The following is a 24,701-nucleotide window of genomic DNA, read 5'->3' on the forward strand; positions in this document are numbered from 1 at the left end:
CATACACAGACAGATTTTACGCGTGTAAATCTGTCACGCTCGTTTGATTGTAGCCTAATTGTGTTGCGGGTAGGATGAAAATGAATAAAACAATTCTTAACCTGCAAAAAATACAGAATTCGGTCTGAATTATTTTTTTTATTTTGGTCACTTTACCTTACTAAAAAAATTTAACAATAAGTGATCAAAAAGTTGCATGTACCCCAAAACAAAACCAATAAAAACTATGGCTCGTCGTGCAGAAAACCAGCTCCCACACATCTTTTTAAGCAGAAAAATAAAAAAAGTTATGGGTCTCAGAATATGGCAACCTAAGGCCTCATGCACACGACCGTAAAAACACCCGTTATTGTGGGTCGTAATTACGACCCGCAATAACGGGCTCATAGACTTCTGTTACCCACGGGTACCTTCCCGTTTTCTCACGAGAAGGTGCCCGTGCCGTTAAAAAAATAGAACATGTTCTATTTTTCTATTTTACGGGCCGTGCTGCTATACTTTATAATGACAGCACGGCTCGCAAAAGCGGCCGGCTGCCCGCGGCCGGCCGTGCCCGTGCTCGTAATTACGAGTCGTAATTACGAGCACGGTCGTGTGCATGAAGCCTAAATCTATTTTTTTCCCACAAATAGTTTGTATTTCGTAATAGTAGTACAACAATATAAATTTGATATCGCCGTAACATTGACCCGCAGAATAGAGTTAACAGCTTATTTTTACCACAGGGTGAACGCCGTAACAACAAAACCCAAACTACAATGGAGGAATTGCTGTTTTTTTTTTCATTCCACCCCACAAAATAATTTTTAAAAGTTTCTAAGTACATTATATGTTAGTTTATTAATTGTATTTATAAAATTGTGGCTCAACCAGCCACTGATACCAGACCAGGCATAAGCAAGCGATTTGCGACAAGAGAAAATGGTTCAGAGTGAATGATGTCTCTCACACCTAAATACCAACTCTCCTGCTTATAGTATAAATTCCGCTATATCCTTGCCATAAATCACTATCTATATAGATCCTACGCGTTTCCTCATCACACTTAAGGTGATGCTTCCTCAGGGATTCATAGATATAAATTGTTTAGTTGTAGTTAAATTCTAAAGTATTTCAATAGTTGCAATGTTACAGCACTGGATAGCACTGTTCGTGTGCTGATTGTTAGCCTCCAGACGCATGCACGGCTCTGATACACTGGCCGTACACGCGCCGAGGAGACCCATGGTTTAAAAGGCTGAGAGCCCGCCCTCAAAAGGTCGTCCCCGGGGCCAACCACCAATCCGTGTAATGCACGACAACCTGTGACGTGCCGGAGGCGGCGCCCCGCGGACCTAGCAACCAGTGAGGGTTCCTGAACGACGAACGCGTCCATAGTAACTAGGGGACGCTAAACGCGGCTCCTGAACTTGTCAGTCGACAGCAATACACATATGGATATAGTTAATGTAGCACACGGCAGTGTAAAAGAACAAGGCCGTGTAGGTACATGGGGAGAAGTAAGTCATCATGAGAGCCGTCTCAGTCAGAGACTACACTCCCGAACGTGACACAGTTAGTGTCCTTTTATCCCAAACGTCAGCCAGGGATCACAGATACACACAGACAGCGTCCATAGCATCGCCGAAAAGGTATGTTAGATACAAGGTATGGGGGATCCGATCCACAATATTAATCATCCCGTCCCAGTTTTCCCTTCAGAGGGTCCCACGCACAGGCACAGCTCGCGCCCACTGACCGGTGATCCACAGAAAACATCAGCTGGTGACCTACTTTAGGGGATATCAATACCAAATGTCGGAGTATACAGGGTCAGAGAAGGTACAACACAAATCGGGAGAACTAGAACGCGGAAAAACGCGGTAAAAAAATGCATGGTGTGCATGGAGGACAAGGGCCGATAAATCAGAAATACCCAAGAGTGGCATATATTCGCATGGTATATATGGAAGACTCCCTAAATGTCACAGCAGGCCATAGGGTCACATTGTGTGACTAAAGGAAACAAGAATAAGAGATTTGTTCGTTAATGCCATGAGGGTTAATTGTCTGCATTCTAAATATCCATTCTGCCTCTTTTTGTAGTATTTTCTTATCCAGGTCCCCACCTCTCAGGAGGAATCTCACATGTTCTATTCCCTGGAAAACAAGAGCAGTAGCATCCCCATCATGGCAGGACCACACGTGTCTTGATACCGGGGTGTCCACTTTCCTTCTGACATCCCCAATGTGGTCATGAATCCTTCTCCTAAATTCCCTTTTGGTCTTACCCACATATTGTAGGCCACACTTACAGGTAATCAGGTAGACAATGCCCTTTGTTTTGCAGTTTATGAATGACCTGTTGTCAAAGGTTCTACCAGTTTGGGTGCTCGTGAAGTTCTTGCTACATAATATGGACACACATGCTTTGCATGTTCCACATCTGTATGTCCCTTTGGTGCTGTTAGCCAGCTAGGTACTACACGGTGTCACCGGTTGTAAATGGCTATGGACCAGTCGGTCCCTGAGATTACGTCCCCTTCTATAGGTAATGAGCGGGGCGTCCCCAACCAGGGCCCCCACATCCGGATCTGCCTTAAGAATGCCCCAAAAGCGTTTGAGCACTTCCCTGACCTCTCTGTTGGCCGAGTCAAAAGTACCAATGACCCTAATTTGTTCTTCATTCGTTTCCTTCGGTTTGGGGTTAAGCAGGTCATCTCTATTGCACCCGAGTGCATTCTGATATGCCCCTCTCAACACATCCCTGGGGTATCCCCTATGTCTAAATCTGTTCTCAAGGTCACGTGCGGATACCCTAAAATCCGTAATGGTAGAGCAATTCCTCCGTGCCCTGAGATATTGGCCCTTCGGTATCCCTCTCTTCAGGTTAAATGGGTGCCAGCTTTCCCACCTTAGTAGGCTATTGGTCGCCGTCTCCTTGCGATACATATTGGTCTCCAAAATCCCTGTGTCCGTCTTAGAGATCGTAATGTCCAGGAAGGTGATCCTAGTGTCTTGAATTTCAGATGTAAAAAAGAGACCTAATTCATTGGCATTCAAGATCTCCACAAATTCCTTAAATTCCTCCCTGGTCCCTGTCCACAGGATTAGGACATCATCTATGAATCTCAGCCAGAGCAAGATAGATGAAGACCATTTGTCCATCAAATCACTGAACACAACCTCTTTTTCCCACCAACCCAGATATAGGTTGGCAAAGGTGGGTGCACATGGACTACCCATGGCCACTCCTCTGAGTTGATGGTAGATCTTCTGATCAAATAAAAAGAAGTTGTGTTCTAGGACAAACCTTAGTAGTTCAATCACAAATTTATTGTGGGCCTGGTATTGTATCCCTTTATCCATCAGGAAGTGTTCAATAGCTCTACATCCCTGACTATGTGGAATGGAGCTATATAGGGACTCAACGTCTAAAGATGCCAATAGAGTCTCACCATCGCAGCGTATACCCTCAAGTCTTCTCAGCACATCCATTGTGTCCCTCACATAGGATGGCAGGGACACAACGAATGGCCTAAGAACCTGATCAAGGTACAGGCTAGCATTTTGTGGCAGAGGTAGAGGAAAGAGTCAGCGTCGTGGTGGTTTTTTAGCCAAGAACCACCCGATCTCAGACTACCTTTTGCGAGACAGAAGGGAGTTATATATAGGCACTTCATTAGGGAACAGTGATAGACTCCAGATAGTTAACCTCTCCACACGTAATCTCACAGGAGAGGAGGTAGAGGTACTTAGTAAGGGTCTCTCATTTGTCCCGACTAATAAATTTAATCTTTTCACGTGGGTTAAGGATCTCAACCTCTTTGCCAGAAAACTTAAGTGGAAAAAGTTTTTCAAGATGCATAACAAACGGCAATGCCTTGAATTGGGAATCATGGAAGAAGATCTCCCACATTTTAGACTGCTGGAGGATCTATGGGAGGAGGGTCACAGGGAGGAGGGCAAGGGCCCATTTACGGAGCTAAGGGTCCCGTCAACCAAATATGCACCCCTTAGTGACAACACCCCCATTGATGTTTTTGTTAAGGTAGTGGAGGACCAACTTAAATTGATCAATCAAAAGGAGCATGGTTCTAACTTTTCCACTAGAGAGATGGCAGCTCTGTTATCTCTAGAGAGGGAAGACAATATCATTATAAAACCCTCTGATAAAGGGGGGAATATAGTGGTGATGAATCGATCACAATACAGCAGGATGTGTCACAACATTCTGGATGATCGTAACTGCTATGGGGTCCTTACCAGTAACCCGATGACCACCTTTAAAGAGAAACTAAAGAACATCCTTGGTCCAGCTAAATCGGATAACCTCATAAATGATAGAGAAATGAACTTCATTTTAAAGGAATACCCGCAAACGGCAACGTTTTATAGCTTACCTAAGGTGCACAAGGGGGTGAACCCGTTGAAGGGTCGCCCCATTGTATCTGGGATTGACAGCCTCACACAAAATGCTAGCCTGTACCTTGATCAGGTTCTTAGGCCATTCGTTGTGTCCCTGCCATCCTATGTGAGGGACACAATGGATGTGCTGAGAAGACTTGAGGGTATACGCTGCGATGGTGAGACTCTATTGGCATCTTTAGACGTTGAGTCCCTATATAGCTCCATTCCACATAGTCAGGGATGTAGAGCTATTGAACACTTCCTGATGGATAAAGGGATACAATACCAGGCCCACAATAAATTTGTGATTGAACTACTAAGGTTTGTCCTAGAACACAACTTCTTTTTATTTGATCAGAAGATCTACCATCAACTCAGAGGAGTGGCCATGGGTAGTCCATGTGCACCCACCTTTGCCAACCTATATCTGGGTTGGTGGGAAAAAGAGGTTGTGTTCAGTGATTTGATGGACAAATGGTCTTCATCTATCTTGCTCTGGCTGAGATTCATAGATGATGTCCTGATCCTGTGGACAGGGACCAGGGAGGAATTTAAGGAATTTGTGGAGATCTTGAATGCCAATGAATTAGGTCTCTTTTTTACATCTGAAATTCAAGACACTAGGATCACCTTCCTGGACATTACGATCTCTAAGACGGACACGGGGATTTTGGAGACCAATATGTATCGCAAGGAGACGGCGACCAATAGCCTACTAAGGTGGGAAAGCTGGCACCCATTTAACCTGAAGAGAGGGATACCGAAGGACCCATATCTCAGGGCACGGAGGAATTGCTCTACCATTACGGATTTTAGGGTATCCGCACGTGACCTTGAGAACAGATTTAGACATAGGGGATACCCCAGGGATGTGTTGAGAGGGGCATATCAGAATGCACTCGGGTGCAATAGAGATGACCTGCTTAACCCCAAACCGAAGGAAACGAATGAAGAACAAATTAGGGTCATTGGTACTTTTGACTCGGCCAACAGAGAGGTCAGGGAAGTGCTCAAACGCTTTTGGGGCATTCTTAAGGCAGATCCGGATGTGGGGGCCCTGGTTGGGGACGCCCCGCTCATTACCTATAGAAGGGGACGTAATCTCAGGGACCGACTGGTCCATAGCCATTTACAACCGGTGACACCGTGTAGTACCTAGCTGGCTAACAGCACCAAAGGGACATACAGATGTGGAACATGCAAAGCATGTGTGTCCATATTATGTAGCAAGAACTTCACGAGCACCCAAACTGGTAGAACCTTTGACAACAGGTCATTCATAAACTGCAAAACAAAGGGCATTGTCTACCTGATTACCTGTAAGTGTGGCCTACAATATGTGGGTAAGACCAAAAGGGAATTTAGGAGAAGGATTCGTGACCACATTGGGGATGTCAGAAGGAAAGTGGACACCCCGGTATCAAGACACGTGTGGTCCTGCCATGATGGGGATGCTACTGCTCTTGTTTTCCAGGGAATAGAACATGTGAGACCCCTCCTGAGAGGTGGGGACCTGGATAAGAAAATACTACAAAAAGAGGCAGAATGGATATTTAGAATGCAGACAATTAACCCTCATGGCATTAACGAACAAATCTCTTATTCTTGTTTCCTTTAGTCACACAATGTGACCCTATGGCCTGCTGTGACATTTAGGGAGTCTTCCATATATACCATGCGAATATATGCCACTCTTGGGTATTTCTGATTTATCGGCCCTTGTCCTCCATGCACACCATGCATTTTTTTACCGCGTTTTTCCCGCGTTCTAGTTCTCCCGATTTGTGTTGTACCTTCTCTGACCCTGTATACTCCGACATTTGGTATTGATATCCCCTAAAGTAGGTCACCAGCTGATGTTTTCTGTGGATCACCGGTCAGTGGGCGCGAGCTGTGCCTGTGCGTGGGACCCTCTGAAGGGAAAACTGGGACGGGATGATTAATATTGTGGATCGGATCCCCCATACCTTGTATCTAACATACCTTTTCGGCGATGCTATGGACGCTGTCTGTGTGTATCTGTGATCCCTGGCTGACGTTTGGGATAAAAGGACACTAACTGTGTCACGTTCGGGAGTGTAGTCTCTGACTGAGACGGCTCTCATGATGACTTACTTCTCCCCATGTACCTACACGGCCTTGTTCTTTTACACTGCCGTGTGCTACATTAACTATATCCATATGTGTATTGCTGTCGACTGACAAGTTCAGGAGCCGCGTTTAGCGTCCCCTAGTTACTATGGACGCGTTCGTCGTTCAGGAACCCTCACTGGTTGCTAGGTCCGCCGCCTCCGGCACGTCACAGGTTGTCGTGCATTACACGGATTGGTGGTTGGCCCCGGGGACGACCTTTTGAGGGCGGGCTCTCAGCCTTTTAAACCATGGGTCTCCTCGGCGCGTGTACGGCCAGTGTATCAGAGCCGTGCATGCGTCTGGAGGCTAACAATCAGCACACGAACAGTGCTATCCAGTGCTGTAACATTGAAACTATTGAAATACTTTAGAATTTAACTACAACTAAACAATTTATATCTATGAATCCCTGAGGAAACATCACCTTAAGTGTGATGAGGAAACGCGTAGGATCTATATAGATAGTGATTTATGGCAAGGATATAGCGGAATTTATACTATAAGCAGGAGAGTTGGTATTTAGGTGTGAGAGACATCATTCACTCTGAACCATTTTCTCCTGTCGCAAATCGCTTGCTTATGCCTGGTCTGGTATCAGTGGCTGGTTGAGCCACAATTTTATAAATACAATTAATAAACTATACTTTTTAATCGTTCTTTCAGGCGGTGAACCATACTTAACAATATTGGAACGACATTTATTATCAATTTTCAGTGAATCAAATACATTATATGTTACATTCAAAGGTGCCATTAAAAATGACAACTCGTCCCGCAAAAAAATCCCTCATACGGCTATGCAGACGGAAAAATAATAAGGTTTGGAAGACGGGGAGGAAAAAACGAAAATAATAGAAATGCCTGCGGCAGCAAGGACTTCATTTTATTACAAACAATTTAGTTTCTCTGTGAATAAGAATCCAACTTCTGCATTGTTATTATTACTCCAAAATAAATAAGCGTTTTATGGATACAAGGACCGATTGTGACACATCGTAATGAAAGACATTATGCGGTTCTTGGCATTCTACCAGGGGTGTAACTAGTTAAAGGGGTTGTCCGAGATCCCAACATTTTTTCAAAAACTGTGTCATACATTACCCCTTATACAGACAACCTAAATAAAGCATTATTTTTTAAAAAAATTCTACTTAACACATTTCTTCTTTGAATTCAGCACAGTTTGTTTACATGCAGTTCAGCTCTGGTTTGTTGATCTTTCCTTGTGATGAAACTTTTTTCACGTGCACGCTCATTGCAGGCTGCAATGAGCGTGCACGTACCTTCCAAGTGTTCATGTGAGCTGTCCTTACTCCTCCCGCTGACCTCCTTCACTGCACTTGTCTCCTTGCTGACATTCTTGAAGGATGATGGGCAAATATTCTCCTCCCCATTATGTTTTTCACATTTATGTTTTCTTTCTCTTTTCAGGTCTATAAACCTCTTCGTGTCTACCCTAAGGGTATGTTCACACGCACTAATTACGGACATAATTCGGGCGTTTTTGCCCCGAATTACGTCCGAAAATAGCGCCTCAATAGCGTTGACAAACATCTGCCCATTGAAAGCAATGGGCAGACGTTTGTCTGTTCACACGAGGCGTATATTTATGCGCCGCTGTCAAATGACGGCGCGTAAATAGACGCCCGCGTCAAAGAAGTGACCTGTCACTTCTTTGGGCATAATTGGAGCCGTTACTCATTGACTCCAATGAATAGCAGCGCCAATTACGTCCGTAATGGACGCGGCGTTCAAGCGCCTGCACATGCCGTTATGGCTGAAATTACGGTGATGTTTTCAGGCTGAAACATCCCCGTAATTTCAGCCGTTACGGACGCCCTCGTGTGAACATACCCTAACCCTTGTCCACCCTCTTCTATCTCATGTCTCTCTCCACTAAGGCCATGTTCACACAGTTTTTTGGCAGGAACAATATCTGCCTCAAAATTCCGTCTTGAAGTTTGCGGCAGATTTACCTCTCCCTGCACGTTGTTTTTTTGCGTAGTTTTTCCCGGCGTTTTTTGTGCGCTGTTTGCGTTTTTCTTTGCCGATTTTTTTCGGGGCGTTTTTCGCTTACTTTATCTTGGCGTTTTTTGCTTGTTTGTTTGCGTCTTTTTTTGCGATGTTTTTGAATGTGTTTTCCGTTTCGTTTATCGTATCCTTTTTTTCGCGTCGTTTATCGTTTCTTTTTTTGCGTCGTTGTTCTCGGAAATTTTTTATGCGTTTTTCGTTGCGTCTTTCGTGTGGTTTTCCCCGTTTTTTTTCGCAGCCTTCTTTGCCTCTTTGTTTGCGGCTTTTTTCGCGTCATTTTCCACGATATTTTTTTCGTCGTTTTGCGTGTCGTTTATCATAGCCTTTTTTTCTACGCTTTTCGCGTATTTTTTTTGGGTTTTTTTTTTCTGCGTTTTTCGTTGCGTCTTTCGTGGCGTTTTCCCTGTCGTTTTTCGTGGCGTTCTTTGCCTCTTTGTTTGCTGTTTTTTTCACGTTTTTTTTAAAATGTTTTTCCCGCGTTTATCGTAGCCTTTTTGGCGTTGTTTTTTTATTGTTTTTTGCGGCGTTGTTTGCGGCTTTTTTTGCGTTCGTCCAGCCCCGTCTTATGCCTCATGCACACTTGCGTGTAAGATTGACGCCCGTGAGAAACGCATATGAAAACAGGCCAATTTAAAATAATGGGTCGCGTGTGCTGTGCGTGGTTTTCACGATCAGCACACGGGCGAGATTCACCCTGTTGAGAATGGGGCCTTAGGCACGATTTACACAAGCGTGAATCACGTCCGTGTGCTGTGCTTTGAAAAAACGCACAACACACGCGACCCATTTATTTCAATGGGGCCGTTGACACATGCGTGACTTTTCACGCAGCGAGAGTCCGCTGCGTGAAACATACTGCATGTCCTCTATTGGTGCGTTATCATGCACCTACACTCACATTGAAGTCAATGCATGCGTGAAAACCACAAACAGCACACACGTGTTTGGTGCGTGATTTACACAATTTGTTAGATGAAAAAAATGTGCTGGCTTTGTGAGTGCGTGAATAACACACGACAATCGAAAAGCACACTGATGCATAAGTACGGATTTACACGAGCGTGTGTGTTTTGCGCACGCAAATACAGTGGCGTTTTGCGTGCACAAAATGCACTTGACAGCTCCGTGTCATGTTCATATGGTGCGTGCTTTTCGCGCAGCCGCCATCATTATGACACTACGTTTGGATGTTTGTAAACAGAAAAGCATGTGGTGCTTTCCTGTTTACATTCATACTTTTTACTGCTGTTGCGCGAATCACGCACGTCCCACGGAAGTGCTTCTGTGTGGTGCGCGTGATTTTTACGCACCCATTGACTTCAATGGGTGCGTGATGCTCGAAAAACGCAGAAATATAGAACATGTCACGAGTTTTACGCAGCGTACTTACGCTGGGCAAAACTCACGGACAGTCTGCATGCCCCCATAGACTTGCATAGGTCCGTGCGACCCGCGTGAAAACAACGCGGGTTGCACGGACGTATAGCACGTTCGTGTAAATCCGCCGTAACGCACACACAGACATGATTGACGCAAGTTTTTCACGCGTGTAAAATACACACGCTCGTGTGCATGAAGCCTTACTAATGGACGCTGTTAGACAGTAATGAACTAGTAATACATTTTAAAATAAATGAGGACATAGAAAAAATATTGTAATGAAATAACACACATAACACTGGTTAACGATTTTATTAAAAATAAAAAAGGGTGTCATTGAAGTAGTCCTTGAACTTGATGTAGTACCAAGGACCCAACCTGTAAAAAACACATAACTAAGAAAAAAAAAGTGATGCTTAGATACACTGCTCATGTGTGATACTGTCTGTTTGACCATGTATCTAAGCCTACCACTAGGTAGCCTTAGATACATTACCCAAGCAGACAGTGTCACACATGGGCCATGTATCTAAGAATACATGTTAGGCTTAGATACAGGGCCCCAAAACACAAATCTTATACAGGAATAAAAAGAATGTCATCTGGGGTCCTGTATCTAAGCATACATTGTGTTAGGCTTAGATACAGGCTCCATGTGTGACAAATTTTTTTAGCCACTGTATCTAAGCCTAACAATGTAGGCTTAGATACAGGACCCCAGAAGATCTTTTACAGTTTAATATTATACGCTCTGCTCCGGGACTCCTGACATCGTAGCAGAGCCTATAATAGCGTAGTGCGGCTCCTCCTTGGGCCTGCTCGGTGCTACGGCGCAACGGTGTCCCGCGGGCCGCAGATAACAGCCTCAAGGGCTGCATGCGACCCGTGTGCTGCATCGAGTTGTCTGATCCCCTATCAAAGCCTACTATGTGTAGGCTTTGATAGGGGAAGAACTAAAAGTACAGAGGTCACTGTACCTCTCTAGTCCGCAGGTGCCATCCCTCTTCACTTTTTTCACTGTGAACACGCATAGGCGCGCTCACAGTGAAAAAAAGCTGCATAGGCTGGGCGGGCACCCGCAGAAACGACACATCTCCAGTGACGTGTCGTGTCCCATCCGAGGTCTCGCTGGGGCGAGACCATGTGATCGGGACACGACACGACAGTGGAGGAGGAAGAAAACGTGACGTCAGAAGACAGGTGATCTGAAGAAAAGAGCTGCCAGAACGGAGAACAGAAGCAAGATTGCACAGGTAAGTATATTAGGGAATAGTTAATGTGTGTATTGTGTGTTTAACTTTTAAATAAAAATATATCTCGGACAACCCCTTTAAGATTGGGCCACCCCTTCCCCTGTGTGCCACACAATCCCCCTTGTAGATAGTGCCTCCCTGTAGATTCCGCCACACAGCCCCCTGTAGATAGCACCATACACAACCCCCCTGTAGATAGCACCACACAGCCCCCTGTAGATAGCACCATACACAGCCCCCCTGTAGATAGCACCACACAGCCCCCCTGTAGATAGCACCATACACAGCCCCCCCTGTAGATAGCACCATACACAGCCCCCCTGTAGATAGCACCACAGCCCCCTGTAGATAGCACCATACACAGCCCCCCTGTAGATAGCACCATACACAGCCCCCCTGTAGATAGCACCACACAGCCCCCCTGTAGATAGCACCATACACAGCCCCCTGTAGATAGCACCATACACAGCCCCCCTGTAGATAGCACCACACAGCCCCCCTGTAGATAGCACCATACACAGCCCCCCCTGTAGATAGCACCATACACAGCCCCCCCCTGTAGATAGCACCATACACAGCCCCCCCCTGTAGATAGCGCCATATGGCCCCCTGCCTATATAAAACGTCATACAGCCCCCCTGTAGATAGCACCATATGGCCCGCTGCCTATATAAATCGCCATACAGCCCCTGTAGATAGCGTCATACAGCCCCATGTAGACGCCATCCAATCACCCCCCCAAAAAAACAACCTTCCTGTATCCTACGGCTTGTCCCACAAAAGACATGTATCCCCTATCCTCAGGATAGTGGATACATGTGTGATCGCTGGGACCCCCAGCGATAAGGAAAACCCGAAGTTCTACATGGGAAACCTCGGACTACCGGGGTCTGCGTCCAGCAGATCAGCGACCGCGCTCCACTCATTTCTACGGAGGTGCCGACACAGACCCCGGAAGTCCGAGGTTTCTCATGGAGAACTCCGTTCTTCTTAGCGCTGGGGGTCCCAGAGATCACACATGTATCTCCTAGGGGATACATGTGTTTTGTAGGAATAACCCCTTTTCTACCAAGCCGCGCCTGCCAGTCGGCCGTGCAAAAGGCGTGGCCATTACACGACTAGCGCATCCTTTTTCCCGCCGTCTTCTGAGAAGCTGTCATTGGCCAATCACGATTACAAGCCACGCCCAGTACTGTAGATTTTGCGGGTGCTCGCGTATGTTATGCTCGGCCTATGTAGACTGCTATACGTACACACCAACGGCTTTCTACAGCACGCCAGTCGCAGCATATAGAAATCTCCTCAATTTAAAAGGGTTTTCTATTACCCACAGCAAATATGGCTGCGCCGGTTGGGTGACGTGCAGTGACGTATCAGGAACAACTAAAGATTGTCGGAGACTGGAAAGAAGTCTGGTGGTGTATAGGAGTTGTGTTACGATGGCGACTCCGCTCGGGAAGAGAAAAGGGGATGGTAGGAGATTGCTGTCGGGGCGGCAGGAGCAGTATAACCAGCATGTTGAGGGCGCCATCGTCAGGATCAAGATGGAGAATTTCCTGTATGTTCATGTTCTCTGCAATTCTATGCATGTCTATGAGCTATAACGTCACTGCAATTCTATGCATGTCTGTGAGCTATGACATCACTGCAATTCTATGCATGTCTGTGAGCTATGACATCACTGCAGTTCTATGCATGTCTATGAGCTATGACATCACTGCAATTCTATGCATGTTTGTGAGCTATGACGTCACTGCAGTTCTATGCATGTCTGTGAGCTATGACGTCACTGCAGTTCTATGCATGTCTATGAGCTATGACATCACTGCAGTTCTATGCATGTCTGAGCTATGACATCACTGCAATTCTATGCATGTCTGAGCTATGACGTCACTGCAATTCTATGCATGTCTGTGAGCTATGACGTCACTGCAGTTCTATGCTTTTCTGTGAGCTATGACGTCACTGCAATTCTATGCATGTCAGCAGCTTACTGATGCAGTTTACTTTCTGTTTTTACTATGTTATTTAAATGTAGGCTATTTCGTATCAAAGAGACATCTGACAAATTTTCACCTAAAGTCCCATACGCATTCCATTGATTTCCATCTTTAGACATATCATAAAAGTGCATAATGCTAAATTTAGGGGGTTGTCCCTGTTCCATAATTGATTTGTAGTGAGAACCCCTTTAAGACGTTTTGGTAAACACACGTGCATGTAGAGTAGGTTGGCACCAGTAATGTATTAACTGCAACAGACCTACTGTAGATTTTGGCCTCTGTTCCAACAGCTACGACATCCCATTTCTAGATGGATCCTATTGTCTTATAATGGGGTCTGACAGCAAGAACTGATATAGTCATAAAGCTGCAGGTAATGGCAAATTAAGGCATAAAAAACGACCCGGAAGCTGTTTTGACATGTGTTACTAAATATTTGCATTTCTCATAAAATGACACTGCTAGAGCATATTTTCTTAGATTTCTGTGTTATGTTCCTCTGTTATTCCTCCTGGAAATGTATGAATACGTTTTAGTTTTTATTTTATGGGAATGTAAGTATTTACTAACACCGACATGTCAAGAGCCCCCACACCGGTCCTTAGAATGAAGGGGCTGAAGTGCTATTTTAGCGGTGGCCCCTTTACGGTTTCCTGCACAGGGGCATTTCTGGGTCACCTGCTGTGAAAGGAATTTTTTTTCTGCTCCATTCAATGCTTTGAAGGAGATTCAGCACTTCAGCTCCTTCAATCTTGGGGTATGTGCACACGCTAACTGCATTTACGGCTGAAATTACGGAGCTGTTTTCAGGAGAAAACAGCTCCTGCATTTCAGACGTAATTGCTCCTCCTCGCATTTTGCGAGGCGTCATTGACGGCCGTAAGTTGGAGCTGTTCTTCATTGGATTCAATGAAAAACGGCTCAAATTACACCCCAAGAAGTGTCCTGCACTTCTTTGACGAGGCTGTTATTTTACGCGTCGTCTTTTGACAGCGACACGTAAATGACAGGTCGTCGGCACAGTACGTCGGCAAACCCATTCAAATGAATGGGCAGATGTTTGCCGACGTATTGGAGCCGTGTTTTCAGGCGTAAATCGAGGCATAATACGCCTCGTTTACGCCTGAAAATAGGTAGTGTGAACCCAGCTTTAGGATCAGTGGGGATCCCAGAGGTCGGACTGCCACAATCTGAAAGTGATGGCATATCCTTCATCCGCTATCGCTTTGTGTGCTGGGAATAACCCTTTTAAAGAGGCTCTGTCACCACATTATAAGTGCCCTATCTCCTACATAATCTGATCGGCGCTGTAATGTAGATAACAGTGGTTTTTATTTTGAAAAACGATCAGTTTTGAGCAAGTTATGAGCAGTTTTAGATTTATGCTAATTAGTTTCTCAATAGACAACTGGGCGTGTTTTTACTTTTTACCAACTGGGCGTTGTACAGAGGAGTGTATGAGGCTGACCATAAAAACACGCCTAGTTGTCTATTAAGAAACGAATTGGCATAAATCTCAAATTGCTCATAACTTGCTAAAAAATTATCGTTGTTCAAAATAAAAACCACTGTTATCTACATTACAGTGCCGATCAGATTATGTAGGAGATAGGCACTTAGAGGCTCTGTCGCCATATTATAAATACACCACCCCTCCTTTTTTTTTTTTAAACCCCTTCCCGCTCCTGGACGTACTATTAGGTCATGGCAGCTGTCTTGTTCGCGCTCCATGACCTAATAGTACGTCACGGGAGTAACGGCCATTTCGGTCGTCTTCCCGACACATACAGGAGCTGTGACAGCTGCTGTCTTGTATAGCAGCTGCCGCAGGTCCTACAGCGGGGACCGATCACTGTGTCCCTGCTGATTAACCCCTTAAAAGACGCGTTCAATAGCGATCGCTGCTTTTTAGGGGTTGAACCACCATCGACGGCCCGCTACACGATAGTGGCCGGCGACGGTGGCTATGGCAAGCGGACGCATAACAACTGCGTCCGGCTATGCCATCGACGGAAGCCTAGTGGGTCCTGATAAAGTCAGGACCCACTATGCTTGCTGTCAGTGAGTAGCTGACAGCTCTAATACACTGCACTACGCATGTAGTGCAGTGTATTAGAATAGCGATCAGGGCCTCCTGCCCTCAAGTCCCCTAGTGGGACACAGTAAAAAAAAAAAGTTGTGTGAAAATAAAAGTTTTAAAAATAATAAAAGTAAAAATCCCCCTTTTTCCCTTATCAGTCCTTTTTTATTATTAATAAAAATAGATAAATAAGCTATACATAATTGGTATCGCCTCGTCCGCAGCGGCCTTAAACCCGTTAGGGACCGGTCCATAGTCTTTTTACGTCGGCCTTATTCCGATGCCATAGACTTTTTACGTCGCGGCATCGGAATAAGTTAACAGAGCAGGGAGCTGTCAAATCTCCCTGCTCTCAGCTGGTAGAGGCAGCTGAGGGCTGGGAGCGTCCCTGCTCTGCCGGGTGAGATCGATATTAGTATCGATCTCACCCGTTTAACCCCTCAGATGCGGTGCTCAATAGCGAGCACCGCATCTGAGTGGTTTTGGAGAGAGGTAGGGAGCTCCCTCTCATCCCACTGACACCCGGCGATAAGATCGCCGAGTGTCTGTGTTTCCCATAGCAGCCGGGGGCCTAATAAAGGCCCCCAGGTCTGCCAGTAATGAATGCCTGCTAGATCATGCCGCAGGCATGACCTAGCAGATGCCTGTCCGTTTTAAACGGACAGGCAGTAATACACTGCAATACAAAAGTATTGCAGTGTATTATAATAGCGACCGGAGGATCGCATAGTGAAGTCCCCTAGTGGGACTAGTAAAAAACAAAGTTTAATAAAGTTAATAAAAAAAAATGAACAACCCACTTTTTCCCCTTACAAAATGCTTTACTAATTAAAAAAACAAAATACAGTTAAAAAGTTACACATATTTGGTATCGCCGCGTCCGTAACGACCCCGACTATAAAGCTATTATATTACTTAACCCGCACGGTGAACGCCGTAAAAAACGACGGAAAAATTGCTGTTTTCTGTGAATCCTGACTTCAAAAAAATGTGATTAAAAAGTGATCAAAAAGTCGCATCTACTCCAAAATGGTACCAATAAAAACGACAAGTCTTCCCGCAAAAAAAAAAGCCCTCATACAACTGCATCGGCAAAAATATAAAAACGTTACGGTTCTTCAAATATGGAGACACAAAAACAAATAATTTTGAAAAAAAGCGTTTTTACTGTGTAAAAGTAGTAAAACATACAAAAACTATACAAATTTGGTATCGTTGCAATCGTAACAACCCGCTGAATAAAGTTATTGTGTTATTTATACCACACGGTAAATGGTGTAGATTTAGGACGCAAAAAAGAGTGGCGAAATTTCAGATTTTTTTCTATTCCCCCCCCCCCCCCAAAAAAAGTTAATAAAAGTTAATCTATAAATAATATGTACCTCAAAATGGTGCTATTAAAAAATACAACTTGTCCCGCAAAAAACAAGACCTTATACAGCTATGTCGACGCAAAAAGGAAAAAGTCATAGCTCTTGGAATGCGACGATGGAAAAACGTAAAAAATAGCCTGGTCATTAAGGGGTTAACTAAAAAAAATTATGTTGTTGTTGTTTATCCCGCGTGGTGAATGCCATATAAGAAAATAACAATAAACCGTACCAGAATCACAATTGTTTGGTCATTTCAACTCCCAATAATAAAAAGAGATCAAAAAGTCGCATGTACCTAAAAATGGGGCTGATCTACAGTTTGTTACGAAAAAAAACAAGTCCTCGCACGGCTTTCTTGATGGAAAAATAAAAAAGTTATGGCTCTTCTATAAGGTAACACAAAAAGTAAATGATTTTTTACAATAAGTATTTTATTGTGCAAACGCCATAAGATATAAAAAAAAAACTATAAACATATCGTATCGCCGTAATCGTATCGCCCCGCAGAATAAAGTGAATGTCATTTATAGCGCATTATGAACGCTGTAAAAAAAAAACAAAAAAAAAAAAACAATAGTAGAATTGCGGTTTTTTAGTCACCACGCCACTTAAAAATAGAATAAAAACTGATCAAAAAGCCGCATGCATCCCAAGAAAACTACAATGAATTCCTCAAGGGGTCTAGTTTCCACTTTTGGGGGTTTCCACTGTTTTGGCACCACAAGACCTCTTCAAACCGGACTTGGTGCCTAATAAAAAGGAGTCCACAAAATCCACTAGGTGCTCCTTTGCTTCTGAGGCCGGTGCTTCAGTCCATTACCGCACTAGGGCCACATGTGGGATATTTCTCAAAACTGCAGAATCTGGGCAATAAGTATTGAATTGCGGTTCTCTGGTAAAACCTTCTGTTTTACAGAAAAAAAAATGGAATAAAAAGGATTTTCTGACGAAAAAAGAAATCTGTAAATTTCACCTCTACTTTGCTCTAAATTCCTGTTAAAAACCTAAAGGGTTGTTAAACTTTCTAAATGCTGTTGTGAATACTTTGAGGGGTCTAGTTTCTAAAATGGGGTGTTTGATAGGGGTTTCTAATATATGGGCCCCTCAAAGCAACTTCAGAACTGAACTGGAACCTAAAAAAAATGAGACAATACTTTGCTTCTTACATTATACTGATAATGAGCAGCGCCCACCCCGAGATGGCCCCAGTTTTGACCGTTTGTGTAAGCTGAGACCCCTATTAGACCATTTCAGTGCCTGGTTTTCCCAAGCATACACCCCCGAGAAGTGTATTTCTGTTGGTGAGTCCCTGGTACATTTTAAAGGGAAGCTTCAATTCCGCCAGTACCTGCCGAGTAAGAGGGCAAGGTATGGCGTGAAGATGTATAAGCTGTAGGGATGCACGATGCATCGAAACTTCGATACTCTGCATCCCCAAACGGTTCGATACCGTTATTTCGTGTATTTTCGATACTAAGCTGTGTGGCCGCACAGCTCAGTATTGTAACACATGAATGTATGAGCGGGGCGGCGCCTGTGTAATACGCTCATTACTGCAGCGCCGGCCACATCTCCTCATGCTGAGCGCGCACGCACTTCCTGTCAGGAGCGTGACAATGACTGTATTACACAGCCGCAGCCCCGCTGGCGGAGATCAGAGAAACCTCTCATCTCTGCCGTTATTCCCGTGAATGCTGCGATCACAGCGGACTGCAGCATTCAGGGGAAAATGAGAAGGAGTATGCCCCTTGGATCGCGTCACAGGGAATTCCTGTGACGAGATTGAGGGACATACCATGTATGGGCAGACAGCCCAGGGTCCATTGAAGGACCCCAGGACTGTCCCACCATATTTCCTGTTAGGGCATACTTAGTACACAGGCAGTTGTTAGGATATACCTATCAGTACACAGGCTAATGTACTGGCATATAGATACAGTGAAGGAAATAAGTATTTGATCCCTTGCTGATTTTGTAAGTTTGCCCATTGTCAAAGACATGAACAGTCTAGAATTTTTAGGCTAGGTTAATTTTACCAGTGAGAGATAGATTATATTTAAAAAAAAAACAGAAAATCACATTGTCAAAATTATATATATTTATTTGCATTGTGCACAGAGAAATAAGTATTTGATCCCTTTGGCAAACAAGACTTAATACTTGGTGGCAAAACCCTTGTTGGCAAGCACAGCAGTTAGACGTTTTTAGTAGTTGATGATGAGGTTTGCACACATGTTAGAAGGAATTTTGGCCCACTCCTCTTTGCAGATCATCTGTAAATCATTAAGATTTCGAGGCTGTCGCTTGGCAACTCGGATCTTCAGCTCCCTCCATAAGTTTTCGATGGGATTAAGGTCTGGAGACTGGCTAGGCCACTCCATGACCTTAATGTGCTTCTTTTTGAGCCACTCCTTTGTTGCCTTGGCTGTATGTTTTGGGTCATTGTCGTGCTGGAAGACCCAGCCACGAGCCATTTTTAATGTCCTGGTCGAGGGAAGGAGGTAGTCACTCAGGATTTGACGGTACATGGCTCCATCCATTCTCCCATTGATGCGGTGAAGTAGTCCTGTGCCCTTAGCAGAGAAACACCCCCAAAACATAATGTTTCCACCTCCATTCTTGACAGTGGGGACGGTGTTGTTTGGGTCATAGGCAGCATTTCTCTTCCTCCAAACACGGCGAGTTGAGTTAATGCCAAAGAGCTCAATTTTAGTCTCATCTGACCACAGCACCTTCTCCCAATCACTCTCAGAATCATCCAGATGTTCATTTGCAAACTTCAAACGGGCCTGTACATGTGCCTTCTTGAGCAGGGGGACCTTGCGGGCACTGCAGGATTTTAATCCATTACGGCGTAATGTGTTACCAATGGTTTTCTTGGTGACTGTGGTCCCAGCTGCCTTGAGATCATTAACAAGTTCCCCCCGTGTAGTTTTCGGCTGAGCTCTCACCTTCCTCAGGATCAAGGATACCCCACGAGGTGAGATTTTGCATGGAGCCCCAGATCGATGTCGATTGACAGTCATTTTGTATGTCTTCCATTTTCTTACTATTGCACCAACAGTTGTCTCCTTCTCACCCAGCGTCTTACTTATGGTTTTGTAGCCCATTCCAGCCTTGTGCAGGTCTATGATCTTGTCCCTGACATCCTTAGAAAGCTCTTTGGTCTTGCCCATGTTGTACAGGTTAGAGTCAGACTGATTAATTGAGTCTGTGGACAGGAGTCTTTTATACAGGTGACCATGTAAGACAGCTGTCTTTAATGCAGGCACCAAGTTGATTTGGAGGATGTAACTGGTCTGGAGGAGGCTGAACTCTTAATGGTTGGTAGGGGATCAAATACTTATTTCTCTGTGCACAATGCAAATAAATATATATAATTTTGACTATGTGATTTTCTTTTTTTTTTTTTTTATTATATAATCTATCTCTCACTGGTAAAATTAACCTAGCCTAAAAATTCTAGACTGTTCATGACTTTGACAGTGGGCAAACGTACAAAATCAGCAAGGGATCAAATACTTATTTCCTTCACTGTATATGCCAGTACATTAAAGTTTAAGAAATAAAGTAAAAACATAAAGTAATGTTAAATAAAAAAAATACACATACACCTTTTTTACAATAAACATTAAAATAAGTCTCAATACATAAAATATACACATTGGCGCGGCCGTAATAACCTGCACAACAATGTTTTTGCATCATTTATGATGTGTACGCTGTAAAAAAATAAAATAAAAACTGCTTTCTATCACTTATTGTAGGGCACAAGGTGCGATGATGAATTTAACCTCCATGTGCCTCACATTAATAGTAATTAACCCCATCATGTACCTTACACATTAACCCATTATGACTGAGAAACATGATGGGGTTAATTACTATTAATGTGAGGCAAATGGAGGTTAAATTCATCATCACATCACGCGCCTCACATCCGAAAATGGAAGAACTGTTTTTTAATTCCTGTTGGCAAAGTATCGAATTGGTATCGAAGTCCAAATTCTGGTATCGTTATATCCCTAATAAGCTGTGCGAGAGTGCATCAGGGTATACCTACAAATTTAGGATATATGAAGGGAAGGACAGCAGTATTCAGCCCCCAGAATGCCCCCCCTTACTGGGAGTTAATGTAAAAATTGTGTGGGATTTGGTGCACCCACTGCTGGACCAGGGTTCCCACCTCTACCTGGATATTTTTTATAGCAGCGTCACACTCTTCAAGTGCCTCGCTTCCAGAAGTACTGTGGCATGCGCCACTGCTAGAAGAAATCTGAGAGGCCTCCCTAAGACTCTGCTTGGGCAAACAAGAAGGGGTGAGAGCAGGACACATTCTAGCAGCAACATATTGTGTGTCACGTACAAGGACAAGAGAGATGTCACACCAGTACCCATGTACCTGTACAGAGACCCCCAAACCAGACTGCATCCTGGACTACAATAGGTACATGGTAGGGGTGGACTTGTCAGATCAAGTCCTGAAGCCCTACAGCGCCATGCGGTGTGGTATAAGAAGCTGGCTGTGCACATCATTATCAAGTACCTAATCTTCAGAGACCAAGAAGGGGGGGCACCCAGTACTTCCGGAAGCGAGGCCACACGCATCATACCAGGGCAACACTTTCCAGAAGAAGTTCCCCAAACTTGCAAGAAGGGAAAAAGTCAAAAGAGGTGCAGAGTCTGCTATAAGAGGGGGATAAAGGAGGACATAATATATCAATGTGACACGTGTCCCGAAAAACCAGAGCTCTGTAAGAAAGTGTTTTAAAATTTATCATACATCCCTTAGTTTTTTAATCTACCCTGACGCACTCCGCACAGCTTATCCCCCTCATCTTTCCCTTCTGAGCCCTGCTGCGTGCCCAGGCAGCTGATAACAGCCACATGTAGGGTGTTGCCGTACCCAGGAGAACCCACATTATAGTTTATGGGGTGTATATCTCCCGTGGCACATGCTGGGCACTATATCGGACACTGAAATGGCATAGATAAATAGAAAATTGCAAATCTCACACTGCACCATCTGCTACGCATTATCTTTTACACAGTACCTGTGGGGTCAAAATGCTAACTACACCTCTAGATGAATGTCTTAAGGGGTGTAGTTTTTAAAATGGGGTCACTTCTGGTGGGTTTCCATTGCTTTGATACCTCTGGAGCTCTGCAAATGCGACATGACACCCGAAAAGCAAAATCTGGACTCCAACAAACACATAGCGCACCTTTCCTTCTGAGCCCTTCCATGGGCCTAAACTGCAGTTTATCACCACAAATGGGGTATTGCTGCACTAAGGACAAATTGGGAAACAAAATGGGTTATTTTGTTCCCTGTGAAAATAAGAAATTTTGATTTTTTTATTGGAAAAAAATTTCATTTTTTAAATTTCACAGCCCAATTCAAATACGTGCTGTGGTCAAAATGGTAACAACAACCATAAATTAATTCCTTGAGGGGTGTAGTTTCCAAAATGGGGTCACTTTTGGGGAATTCCTACTGTTTTGGCACCTCAACACCTCTTCAAACCTGCCATGCTGCCTAAAATATATTCTAATAAAAAAGAGGCCTCAAAATGCATTAGGTGCTTCTTTGCTTCTGGGGCTTGTGTTTTAGTCCACGAGCGCAGTAGAGCCACATGTGGGACATTTCTAAAAACTGCAGAATCTGGACAATACATATTTAGTAGTGTTTCTCTGGTAAAACCTTCTGTGTTACAGAAAGAAATAGAATAAAATTGAAATTCGGCAAGAAAAATGAAATTTGCAAATTTCACCTCCACATTGCTTTAATTCCTGTGAAATGCCTAAAGGGTTAAAAAACGTTCTAAATGCTGTTTTGAATACTTTGAGGGGTCTAGTTTTTAAAATGGGGTGTTTTATGGGGGGTTCTAATACATAGGCCCCTCAAAGCCACTTCAGAACTGAACAAGTATCTTAAAAAAAAGGCTTTTGAAATTTTCTTAACATTAGAAATTGCTGTTTATGTTCTAAGCCTTGTATCGTCCAAGAAAAATAAAAAAATGTTCAAAAAACGATGCCAATCTAAAGTAGACATATGGGAAATGTGAACTAGTCACTATTTTGGGTGGTATAACCATCTGTTTTACAAGCAGATGCATTTAAATTCTGAAAAATGCTATTTTTTTTTCAAAATTTTCTCAAAATTTTGCAATTTTTCACAAATATACACTGAATATATCGACCAAATATTACTACTTTACAATGTGTCACGAAAAAAAGAATCGCTTGGATAGGTTTGAGCATTCCGACGTTATTACCACATAAAGTGAAATATGCCAGATTTCAAAAATGGGCTCTGAGCCTTAAGGCCAAAACAAAGCTGCGTCCTTAACCCGTTAGTGACCGGCCCATCGTGTTTCTACGTCGGTCACTAACGGGCCTTATTCCGATGCCATAGACTTTTTACGTCGCGGCATCGGAATAAGTAAACAGAGCAGGGAGCTGTCAGATCTCCCTGCTCTCAGCTGCTAGAGGCAGCTGAGGGCTGGGAGCGTCCCTGCTCTGCTGTGTGAGATCGATATTAATATCGATCTCACACGTTTAACCCCTCAGATGCGGTGCTCAATAGCGAGCACCGCATCTGAGTGGTTTTGGAGAGAGGGAGGGAGCTCCCTCTCTCCCCCACCGACACCCGGCGATACGATCGCCGAGTGTCTGTGTCTGCGATGGCAGCCGGGGGCCTAATAAAGGCCCCCAGGTCTGCCTGTAGTGTATGCCTGCTAGATCATGCCGGAGGCATGACCTAGCAGATGCCTGTCCGTGTTAAACGGACAGGCAGTAATACACTGCAATACAAAAGTATTGCAGTGTATTATAAATGCGATCGCAGAATCGCATATTATAGTCCCCTAATGGGACTAGTAAAAAAGTTAAAAAAAGTTTAATAAAGTTAATTAAAAAAAAAATGTGAAAAAAATGAAAAACCCAGCTTTTCCCCTTACAAAATGCTTTACTATTAAAAAACCAAAATAAAGTTAAAAAGTTACACATATTCAGTATCGCCACGTCCGTAACGACCCCGACTATAAATCTATGACATTATTTAACCCGTACGGTGAACGCCGTAAAAAAATTAATAAAAAACGATGGAAAAATTGCTTTTTTCTGTGAATACTGACTTTAAAAAAATGTGATAAAAAGTGATCAAAAAGTCGCATCTACTCCAAAATGGTACCAATAAAAACTACAAGTCGTCCCGCAAAAAAAAAGCCCTCATATAACCGCATCGGCGAAAAAATAAAAACGTTACGGCTCTTCAAATATGGAGACACAAAAACAAATAATTTAGAAAAAAAAGCGTTTTTACTGTGTAAAAGTAGTAAAACATACAAAATCTATACAAATTTGGTATCGTTACAATCGTAACAACCCGCTGAGTAAAGTCATTGTGTTATTTATACCACACGGTAAACGGCGTAGATTTAGGACGCAAAAAAGAGTGGCGAAATTTCAGATTTTTTTCTATTCCCCCCCCAAAAAAAAGTTAATAAAAGTTAATCAATAACTAATATGTACCTAAAAATGGTGCTATTAAAAAATACAACTTGTCCCGCAAAAAACAAGACCTTATACAGCTATGTCGACGCAAAAATGAAAGAGTTATAGCTCTTGGAATGCGACGATTAAAAAACGTAAAAAATTGCTTGGTCATTAAGGTCCAAAATAGGCTGGTCATTAAGGGGTTAAAGGGAATGTGTTGCCAGCAAAACATGATTTTTTTTTTATTTTTTTTTTAGTTAAACAGTTAGTGTATAGGTGATTTAAATATTGTTCTAATTGTTTTTTTTTTTTTTTCACGAGTCAGGAAATATTATAAATTGGATTCAATTTATAATATTTCCCAGCACTGGTCACTAGATGGAGCCATTCCCAAAATTGCAGCATTGCATGGGGTAAAGCAACCACATTGCTTTATGCTGCAAAATGGGGTAAAAATCCCTCGCTCTAGTGAGCTCTCAGAATCCCCCCCTCCTTTATCCTGGCTAGTGCCGGGAGAAACGAGGGGTTTGAACGGTCTAACCTACACTGTGTGTCGCCA

General features: G+C 43.6%; 1 protein-coding gene across 2 annotated transcripts in view; it reads left to right on the forward strand.

Moving 5' to 3' along the window:
* Nucleotides 1–12,376: 12,376 nt before the first annotated feature.
* The window catches only part of SMC5 (structural maintenance of chromosomes 5), a 172,253-nt gene continuing 159,928 nt past the window's right edge, over nt 12,377–24,701 (forward strand). The window contains exon 1 of one of the 2 annotated variants that reach the window (XM_075827967.1): nt 12,377–12,744. In XM_075827967.1, the coding sequence (XP_075684082.1) occupies nt 12,404–12,744 (341 nt within the window). In that variant the 5' untranslated portion in view covers nt 12,377–12,403. The remainder of the gene's footprint in view (nt 12,745–24,701) is intronic. The other variant, XM_075827973.1, reaches the window with a different exon arrangement.

This window comes from Rhinoderma darwinii, chromosome 1 (assembly GCF_050947455.1).
Source record: "Rhinoderma darwinii isolate aRhiDar2 chromosome 1, aRhiDar2.hap1, whole genome shotgun sequence".
NCBI lineage: Eukaryota > Metazoa > Chordata > Amphibia > Anura > Rhinodermatidae > Rhinoderma > Rhinoderma darwinii.